Genomic DNA, 10,648 nt, shown 5'->3' on the forward strand with positions numbered 1-10,648 from the left:
TTTTTTCCCATGATTCTGAGAATTTATATAGCAGATTGTTTTAAGTGAGTGTTTTTTAAAGAGGTGGGGCCATAGGAGGGATTGAAACCATGATGTGTCTTGGAGCGGGGAGGTCTGATGGGGGCTGTGTTAAGGTTCCTGCAGAGCCTTCCCTGCCTTGGCTGAGGCTGCTCTGAGCCTCCCTGGTGTGTAGCCTCGCTGCAGCTGGTGAGGAGGCCTCAGCATCATCCTCCAGAGTGGGAGCAGGAATCAGCGGCCTCTCAAACTTAAGTGCCCCTTTTCTCTTGAAGTGCTAAGGGAAGGGCCCGGCATCTTCTAGTGTGCAGTAGGAACGGGCAGATTGTTCCAGAATGCTGCTCAGGGGCTGTCTTTAACACATCATGGTAAAAAAGATAGTTTCCTAGAATATGGTGATTTGGGGATTTTTAGGGAGTAGGGAGAGTCTGCAGTGACAAGGAAGAATAAGGTATGGTTCCTAAAGAATAGGGACTCAGCGTGGGTTTCCCTAGCTATTTCAGGAAGTTCTTTTAAACTTAATCTCTCACTGCTTTCTTTTCGCACGTGCTTTCCTCTTTTGGCAACCTTTTTGTGTCACTAAACCCAACAGGTATTTTTCTACCCTTCTCCTGTTCAGCCTTGGTGGTCTTGGGCATCAGTGGCCACTCAGGTTTCCCTGGAGACCACCTCCCCTCTTGGCTGCGGTGCAGACAGCTCACCTGCCTGGCTCTCCCCTTGTCTCTCTGTGAGGCTTTTCTTTCCTGGGTCTTATCAGGCTTCTAAAGGCATAGATCCCTTGTTTGCTCTAATGTTCTCTGGGCCATTTCATCCTGTCCCCAGCTCCATTTACCACCTTCCAATTATGCCTCCCAAATCTCTGTCTTGGAGCCCCGGACCTGAGCACCTCTTTCCCTTCTGTGCTCACGGTGGGTTATCATCCCTGACCCACACCTCCCTCTCCAGTCTGTTAGCAGCTCAGATGTCCTACCTTCTAAATTCCTCTTGGGCGTGACCCTTTCCCTCTACCCTCACTGTCAGCCCCTGCTCCAGGCCATCACTCTCTCTCCCTAGATATCTGCCTCACACTTCCAGGTGTCCCTGCACAGCCTCGTTCTCTCTAATTCTCCACGCTGCAGCTAGAGTGATCTTCCTAAAACACGGTGAACAGATCAGCCTCTGCTTAAAAACCCATCACTGGACTGCCATTAAGCTCAGGATAAAGCTCAACCTCCAGCCAGGACCTTTCTGATCTGGCCTCCCACTCTCCCAGCCTCATCGCCACCATAGCGCTCTTTTCTTAGTCCATCAAGAGCACCGTGTTCTCTGCCACTGTAGGAGTGCCGAGACTAGCTCGGCGACTCGAGGTGAGTGACGGGTGCCGCAAGCTTGAAGAAGACACAGACACAGACTGAAGAGAAAAGTGGGACCGGGGGGCTCAAGACCTCTCGGATCAAGAGCCCCGCTGACTCATCCCAGGCTGCTTTTATTGAGTTCGTGGGCTAACATTCTCAGGTTACACTCATAAACAACCAAAGGCCTCACATGACTGAGGCAATTATCTTTGTTTGCTTCCTGGGTCTGAGTTGAGCAGGTGTGGATTTGAGCTGGGGGTGGAGAGCAAAACAGCCCTGGGGGTAGGAGACCTCTCTCAGATATTGGGGGTCTGTGCCCCACCCGTGTTGGCCCCTCTGCGACTGTGCCTGTCTTAGGTTGTTCCTCCCTTGAGGAATCTTACCCGTCTCTGGCTAACCAGTCATCCTCCAGGGCCAAACACGGTGATATAAGGAAGGTTCTATGCACCACCCCTGTTGGCCCCTCTGCGGCTGTGCCTGTCTTAGGTTGTTCCTCCTCTGAGGAATCTTACCCGTCTTTGGCTAACCAGCCATCCCTCAGGACCAAACAGGGTGATATTAGTCTCCACGCCCCACACCCTCAGTTCCTCCACTGCTCAAGCAGGACATTCTGAATCCCATTGCTCGGCCCACATACTTCAACACTTTCAATGCTTCAAAAAGGTTCCAGAATGTCTTCCCACATAGGACTTTGCACATGCTGTGCCCTCCCTACATCTTAAATCTCAGCCCAGTGTCTTCACATTGGATTATCTCACTGTGTACTCTGGGCTTCATCTTAAATATCACTGCTTCTGGGAAGTCTTCCCTGACTACTCCTCCCTTTGCTTTAGCTCCACCAAATCTGATGAGAGAGTCTCAGCTCTGTCTTCCCAGAGCATCCTTTACAGACTTTATTGTGTTTGCTTCTTTTAATTGACTGTCTCTTCCCCTAGACTGCAGCCTCCTTGAAGGCCAGGACTGTTTTTATTGCAGTTGTATCCCCAGGGCCCTAATTGCAAGTATTGCAAGAAAATGCCATAATTGGGGAAAAATGCTAGGTTTCAGTTGTAGCAGCTATGGTATAGAAAGACTTATTTAGCTGTTTTCTGATTTCTGTTAGCCATCCAAGTTTATAACTATGTGGTTTTTACCTTTCATAATGCTGAGTTCCATTACATTATACCAGAGCTCTCTGTTACTTGAAGCTGGGCCAGTTTGAAGAGGCAAAGCAGGACTGTGACCAGGCACTTCAGATAGATCATGGGAATGTGAAAGCATGCTATAGACGGGCCCTTGCTCACAAAGGACTCAAGGTGAGGAAATCTTCATTTTAATATATAAATGTCAGCTGTGAACGGATCATGTGGTTTGCATGAACATAAATCGTGGGTTCAGGGAATGGAAGTGACATTATCCTGGGATTTAATCCTAGTTCTGTACTCACCAGTCCTGAAACCTTGGAAGATGCCACATATTTCCCTGAACTATAACGTGGAGCTAGATAATTTCTGAGATTCCTTCCAGCTCAAAAATGATGATTTATTTCCTGATTTTCTAAGGAGTGTTGTTAGTTATAATAGGTCCACTTTAAAGGACAGGAAGGTTTGTTACTGAATTACTGAGGGCCACCAGCAATGCCACTGAATACTTCTAGCAGAGGATTGGGGCTGTCTGTGGAGTGAGAGGAAGGTATCAGAATGGAAGATGTGTTCACCTGCATAGACATTGGTAGAGACATGGCAGAGGCTGGGAAGTTCATGATGATTTGGGCCTTAAACTGGCCAGTGGTTAACGTGAGGCTGTCGGATGGCATTCTTCTCTAAGAAAATCACACCATTATTTTTTTTTTTAAGAACTTTTATTGAGATACAGTTAACAGACAATAAACAGCATATATTTAGAGTATACAATTTGGTATCCCAATGTCCCAATTCATTCCCCCCCAACCCTCCCCACTTTCCCCACTTGGTGACCATATGTTTGTTCTCTACATCTGTGTCTCTATTTCTGCTTTGCATTTCCTCTTTCATGGTTGTTAGCATTTGCCTTACGTATTGAGGTGCTCCTATATTGGGTGCATATATATTTATAATTGTTATCTCCTCTTCTTGGGTGGATCCCTTCATCTTTATGTAGTGTCCTTTCTTGTCTCTTGTAACATTTTTTATTTTAAAGTCTATTTTATCTGATATGAGTATTGCTACTCCAGCTTTCTTTTGATTTCCATTTGCATGGAATATCTTTTTCCATCCCCTCACTTTCCATCTGTATGTCTCCCTTGGTCTGAAGTGGGTCTCTTTTTGTATCCATTCAGCCAGTCTGTGTCTTTTGGTTGGTGCATTTAGTCCATTTACATTCAAAGTAATTATTGATATGTATGTTCCTATTACCATTTTCTTAATTGTTTTGTTTTTGTTTCTATAGGTCCTTTTCTTCTCTTATGTTTCCCGCTTAGAGAAGTTCCTTTAGCATTTGTTGTAGGGCTGGTTTGGTGCTGCTGAATTCTTTTAGCTGTTGCTTGTCTGTAAAGCTTTTGATTTCTCCCTCGAATCTGAATGAGATCCTTGCTGGGTAGAGTATTCTTGGTTGTAGGTTCTTCTCTGTCATCACTTTAAATATATCATGCCACTCCCTTCTGGCTTGTAGAGTTTCTGCTGAGAAATCAGCTGTTAACCTTATGGGAGTTCCCTTGTATGTTATTTGTCATTTTTCCCTTGTTGCTTTTAATGATTTTTCTCTGTCTTTAATTTTTGTCATTTTGACTACTATATGTCTTGGCATGTTTCTCCTTGGGTTTATCCTGCCTGGGACTCTCTGCACTTCCTGCACTTGGGTAGCTATTTCCTTTCCCATGTTAGGGAAGTTTTCAACTATAATCTCTTCCAGTATTTTCTCAGGTCCTTTCTCTCTCTCTTCTCCTTATGGGACCCCTATGATGCGAATGTTGGTGCATTTCACATTGTCCCAGAGGTCTCTTAGGCTGTCTTCAGTTCTTTTCATTCTTTTTTCCTTATTCTTTTCTGCATCAGTGATTATCACCATTCTGTCTTCCAGGTCACTTATTCGTCCTTCTGCCTCAGTTAATCTGCTGTTGCTTCCTTCTAGTGTATTTTTCATTTCAGTTATTGTGTTGCATATCTCTGTTTGTTTGCTCTTTAATTCTTCTAGGTCTTTGGTAAACTTTTCTTGCAACTTTTCGATCTTTGCATCCAGTCTTTTTTCAAAGTCCTGGATCATCTTCACCATCATTTTTCTGAATTCTTTTTCCAGAAGAGTGCCTATCTCCTCTTCATTTAGTTGTTTTTCTGGTGTTTTATCTTGTCCCTTCATCTGGTACAAAGTCTCTTGCCTTTTCATTTTCTCTTTCTGTCGCTGTGGTTTTCAGTTCCACAAGATGAAATAGTGCTGATACTGCTTGATTCTGCTGTCTGCCCTCTTGTGGAGGAAGCTGTCTAGGAGGCTCCTGGGTGCTTCCTGATGGGAGGGACTGATGGTGGGTTGGGCTGGGTGGGTGGAGCTCAGTAAAACTTTAATCCGATTTGGTGGGTGGAGCTCAGTGACACTTTTATCTGCTTGTCTGCCAATGGGTGGAGCTGTGTTCCCACCCTGGTGGTCGTTTGGCCTGAGGTGACCCAGCCGTGGAGCTTACATGCTCTTTGGTGGAGCTAATGGTGGACTCTGGAAGGGCTCACGCCAATGAGCACTTCTCAGAAACCCTGCTGCCAGTTCCCCTGTCTCCTCGGTGAGCCACAGCTGCCCCCCATCTCTGCAGGCAACCCTCCAACACCAGCAGGTAGGTCTGGTTCAGTCTCCTGTGGGGTCACTGCTCCTTCCCCCTGGGTCCTGGTGAGCACACTTAATTGTGTGCCCTCCAAGAGTGGAGTCTCCATTTCCCCCAGTCCTGTGGAGGTCCTGCAATCAAATGCTGCTGGCTTTCAAAGTCTGATTCTCTGGGGATTCCTCCTCCCGTTGCTGGACCCCCAGGTTAGGAAGCCTGATGTGGGGCTCAGAACCCTCAGGACTTCTGCGGTATAATTGTTCTCCAGCTTGTGAGTCACCCACCCAGCATTTATGGGATTTGATTTTAATGGGATTGTGCCCCTCCTACCGTCTCATTGGTGGCTTCTCCTTTGTCTCTGGATGTGGGGTGGTTTTTTTTGGTGAGTTCCAGTGTCTTTCTGTTGATGATTGTTCAGCAGTTAGTTGTAATTCCGGTGCTCTTGCAAGAGGGAGTGAGCGCACGTCCTCCTACTCTGCCATCTTGATTCTTCTCAATCCTTGCTTTCCTTAATTGCATAACTGACAGTGCATGCTTTCTTTGTTTATTCATTTGTTCACTTGTTGTCTTATTGTTTCCCCTCATAAGACGTAAGCTTCCACGAGGGCCGGGTCCCCAGTTGTTTTCCCCCACAGTGTCCTAGCCCCAGGCCCACGGAGGTGCCACATCTGGTCTGACACTGTGTTGACCCGACAGCCTGGCCCCTTCTCTGCCACCACCTCCCTGCTCTGTGGCCATCTCTGCCCTTCCTGCTGTGGGGCCCTCTCTTCACACTTGCCTGCCTCTGTTTAACACTTATCAAAGTGTATTTCTTGCTTTCTTAGGTTTCTTCCAAGCAGATTGGTCTTTAGGCACAGACTTTCCTTGAATGGATGAAAAAAAAAAGTCAACTCCTTGGTGGTGGCCTTCTATCTACAAGCCTGCAGCACACAGCTCTCTATTTTCAGGCCTCTCACTTGAGCTCCACAACTGTCTTATCATTCACCTTCTGCTCATTGCTGCCTTGAGCATCTCAAAGATTATCTTTCTATGCCTCAGTTTCCTCATCTTTAAATGGGGCAATAAAAGTATTTATAGGGCTATTGTGGGAGTAAAATAACACTTGCAAAATGCTGAGAGGGGTAAGAGTTAGCTCTTATTACTCCCTGAGCTTGCCCTGCCGCTCCACCTCCTTGCCTTTCAGTGTGATTCCCTGCCTGGAACACGTAGAATGGAAACATAACATCATTTGTTTTCTGTAGCAGGTTCCCGCTGTGCTGTTGTGACACAGTGCTACAGTGGAGATTTGTTAATAGTACTAGTATACTATGGTTTGAAAATAATTTACCTTTTTTCAAAAAATAAGTTAGAGCAGGTTTAAGGTTATCCCTTTAAACACATCACCCTTGCTCAGGTATGTTGCTGGGTGGAGTGGGAAGGGCTGTGGCCTTACAGCTAGGCCCCCAGGAATGTCACATAACCACTAGCTTATTTCACCTGTGCTTCAGCATCCAATGCATGCTGTTATTATATGTCATGAATATTTGAGAGGTTACGTGTCATTGGAATTCTTTGCCTCCTCATAGAATTAATTTTGGCTTAATCAAACATGGATGCAGTCTGTAGTTCTGGAATATGGCTGTCACAGCCAGCTGTGATCTTGTGGTATCTGTCTCTGCCACCAGATTCTGTGCAGTTTTGTTAAGCGTAGATTCCTTTTCATTCCCCTCAACCTGTCCAGTGTATTGCCTGACTCTTCATAGAAGAAAAAATGTTGACTCTAGCCCATTAGAACAGTATACAGCTCGAAGGGTGTTAGGGAACAGGATATTATGGTAACAGCTAACATTTGTCCAGCTCTTCATAGGTTTAACTCGTTCATATTCTGTTCATTCATTCATTACTTGGCACAACCTTGTGAAAACTAGAATAAAGAATCTTTTGTTATCCTTATTTTAGAGATGAGAAAACTGAAGCTCAGAAGGGTTAACTGAGATCTTGTTCGAGTTTCCACTGCTAGTAGGTGCTGATATGAGGCTGTTCGTTCTTTCATTTATTCATTTAGCGGACAACAAATGCCTGTGTGTGTCAGGGACTGTGAAAGTTGTGGTGATACAGAACTCAGCTTGTCTTCTAACTCCACATTCTGTGCTCACTCTTCTGTACAGGATGTCCTCTGTGTTGTGGGTTATAATATTTTAGCCCAAGACTTACCTCATAGGCCTAACTTTATTACTGTGGTTCTAACGGGGTCCCATTGCACACGCTCTGTGTACTCATCTCACTAGTTTCACTCCCACTCGGGCTCATCTGTGCCCCTTCTCCTTTTATTTATGAAAATTATTTTCTCTGCCTTCCTGCTTTCAGAATTACCAGAAAAGCTTAAACGATCTCAATAAAGTTCTCCTACTAGACCCAGATGTTGTTGAGGCAAAAATGGAACTAGAAGAGGTAACCAGAATCCTTAGTAGCAAGGACAATGCAGCATCACTCGACAAAGAAAAGGAGAGAAGGAAAATTGAGATTCAAGAGGTATGTGTATTTGATTATCTCTGAAAGTACTCTTTTGGAGATCCTATACTCATATTGGATTCCGAGGTCATATTCTTATGAATTTTTAAAATTTTGTGCTTTTATTCTGGTGATCAGTGAAGACATTTTAACAAATTACAATAAGATTTTTCTTTTGTTGTGATAATTAGCCAATTAGCCATTGCATTTCCCGACTTGGGCCCAAGGACCTTGGATATCTACATTCTTCCTTTCTGTGCTCCCCTCCCCCTGCACCATCTGGCCTGTGGTTTTATTGCTTCCGCTCCAGATTGCCCTGCGACCCTGTGGCCACTGAGCTTTGCTTCCTGGTCGACCTGGAGAACCCTACAGGACTGATTCAATTTCAGTGGTCCTGCACGCCACACCCCATAGACAGGTTCCTGATTGGTTCAGACTTTTTTTTTAGTACTCATAAACAAGACCAGCCTCATCAAGGGTCCTGGACTACTCTAGAATCAAACCTACCTTTGTGATTTCAGATAACTCAGTGCCTTGTGCTGTAGCCTTTTGCTTTGCCTTTAGTGAAGAATGTCAGCTCATGGACTCCTGTGTATTCACGAATTCTCATATCAACCTACCTATCATCTTACATTTCCACTAAGAGTAAGAGGCTAATATGTGAGAGAAACTAGGGAGTTTTTTCCCTCTAAGGCAGGAAGAAAAAAGCTGTTTTAAGAGAATTGAAAAATGTAAGTTCACTTCTCTGTCAAATGTAAAGAAATAAGTAAATGTAAAATTTATCATGGAGATATAAAGTTGTTATAGATCTTCTTTTATATAGCAGCTTTTACTGGTGGAAAAAAATAAAAATTTCATTGCCATATTCTCAATGTCAAAAAATGTTTTTTAAATTTAAAAACAGTACTTTTATGAGTGGATACTTATACTTTTTAAAACTTCTCTTCCTAAAAAAGTAAATTTTATTACAAGTTATGTATTTTTCACTTAGAACTTAACTAAAATACAGTCTACTTGAGTGTTTCAGTTCCTTCCCGTTTTAATAAAGGAAACTTGGGGTGTGTGCAGTGGCTGTTGTGTCACAGTGTAATTGTTTTCTTCCTGAAGGTGAGTGAAGGCCATGAAGCAGAGCCTGAAAGGACCTTGGAGGAGGTCCCCACTGACTGCCTTGCTTCAGAGAAGGGGGCCACAAGCAACGGGCCACGAGAATTCTACGAGCAACTATCCATCTCCAAGCCTAACAATGCCTACGAATTTGGTCAGGTTATAAACACCATCAGTACCAGGAAAGATGAAGAAGCCTGTGCCCACCTGTTAGCCATCACTGAACCAAAAGATTTGCCGATGTTGTTGAGTAACAAACTTGAAGGGGATACATTCCTCCTCCTCATCCAGTCTCTGAAAAATAGCCTTATTGATAAAGATCCCTCTTTGGCATATCAGCATCTTTTCTATCTGAGTAAAGCAGAAAGGTTTAAGGTAAGTGGAAAATTATCTTATTTATGGAGATTGATTTTTTTTTTACAACTTTAAAATGTTAACTTGTATGCCAGTATAATTTTTCTCCTTCTTTCAGATGATGTTGACACTAATTAGCACGGGCCAAAAGGAGCAGATTAAACAGCTCTTTGATGACCTCTCAGACACACCCAACAAACATTTTACTTTAGAAGATGTACAGGCCCTCAAAAGGCAGTATGAGCTTTAAATCAAGATTATTGTTAGATTTCTTCCATGCATGTACATGTTCCAGTAATGCTAACGAGATGGCACTGTAATAGAGTTGCATGGATAAAACTTGGCTTAGAAAAGATCCCTTGGTCTGGACTATAAAATATTTTACTTATTTTTATATATAGAACACATATATTCTACAATCTGCTTTTTATTAGTTGTAAATATTTTCTTATATACCAGAGCTAACATCTTTATATTTAATAATAAGTATATTTGGAACTTAAGATGCATTTTAACTTATGTTATACATTTTCTTTTAATAACTTGTTAAAATTTTGAGTTAAATTACACTTCTTTGGGCTATGAAGGAGTGCTCTTAAGTTTGACAGAAATGTATTTCTTTATAATTCATTTTTAAAAGTGAAAATCATTAACAGTGATTATTATATCACCGTTATTTCCTGCTAAGATATATATAAATCCCATTTTATACTACTTGTGGATTACAGGCCTCTAAGATGAAATGTAACACTTAAATCTATAATATGAAATGATTATTAAATAAATTGTGATTGTTAATTTAAAGCTATAAAAGGAACTTATTTTTTTCTAATATGGAAGCATTGCCTAATAATTAAGAACAAAAATTGCCAAAAATTCAACTACTTTTTACTAGATTTTTAAAGGCTAGTTTCCCTGATGTGTTCCTTGTATAAGCAATAACAAAACACTACTAGATAAAGCAACTAAGCCTGCATTTCTGTTTGAATTGTCCCTCCCACATTTCCCCCATTTTAAATTTCTCCCTCTTTTTTTTCCCCTCCTTTAAACATGATCATATTTATTCCCTTAGTGCAAAAGGGAAAGTGAAGAACTCTTTATAGTGAGAGCTCCCTTGTTAACTGGGTCAAAGTAAAGGTGTTTCTTGTAATAAAACATTCAGGTTTCTATCAGCGTGCTGTCATTTATTGCTGCAGTCTTTGGTCAAGTCTCTTTTTCTGGATCATTTTCTTGTTCTTTAGAAGAGCAGATGAAAGATGACTATCACATTCATTATTACCATATCCATTATTATTTTATCTAATATTTAATAATTATAGAATATTTAAAGTATTGTGGGTAAATGGTTTCAAACTGTGCCATTTTTCTTTTAAACTATCCTTTCCTAAGTTCATAAATGAAAATCTACTGTGATGGGTATTTAACTCCAGTGTTCAAGCAAACAAAATAGTCTCCTCCTTTTGAATGATACTAAGTTTTTGTACAAGTAAATGATGGCGTGTGTTAGTAACTTTACAGTAGAAACATAAAAAGGAAACGTTCTCTTCTGTGGACAGTTACACACCCAGGACTAGCTCTGCAGGGGGCAGCC

The 10,648-nt window shown here is 42.4% G+C and overlaps 1 protein-coding gene across 2 annotated transcripts in view; it reads left to right on the forward strand.

The window, feature by feature from the left end:
• Window positions 1-10,218, forward strand: part of SPAG1 (sperm associated antigen 1) — a 79,318-nt gene extending 69,100 nt beyond the window's left edge. For both annotated transcript variants that reach the window (XM_057735185.1, XM_057735186.1), the window contains 4 exons: window positions 2,518-2,644; window positions 7,456-7,620; window positions 8,707-9,078; window positions 9,176-10,218. In XM_057735185.1, coding sequence (XP_057591168.1) covers window positions 2,518-2,644; window positions 7,456-7,620; window positions 8,707-9,078; window positions 9,176-9,307 — 796 coding nt within the window. In that variant the 3' untranslated portion in view covers window positions 9,308-10,218. The remainder of the gene's footprint in view (window positions 1-2,517; window positions 2,645-7,455; window positions 7,621-8,706; window positions 9,079-9,175) is intronic.
• The last annotated feature ends 430 nt before the right edge of the window (window positions 10,219-10,648 follow it).

This window comes from Hippopotamus amphibius, chromosome 5 (genome assembly GCF_030028045.1).
Source record: "Hippopotamus amphibius kiboko isolate mHipAmp2 chromosome 5, mHipAmp2.hap2, whole genome shotgun sequence".
NCBI classification, from domain to species: Eukaryota; Metazoa; Chordata; class Mammalia; order Artiodactyla; family Hippopotamidae; genus Hippopotamus; species Hippopotamus amphibius.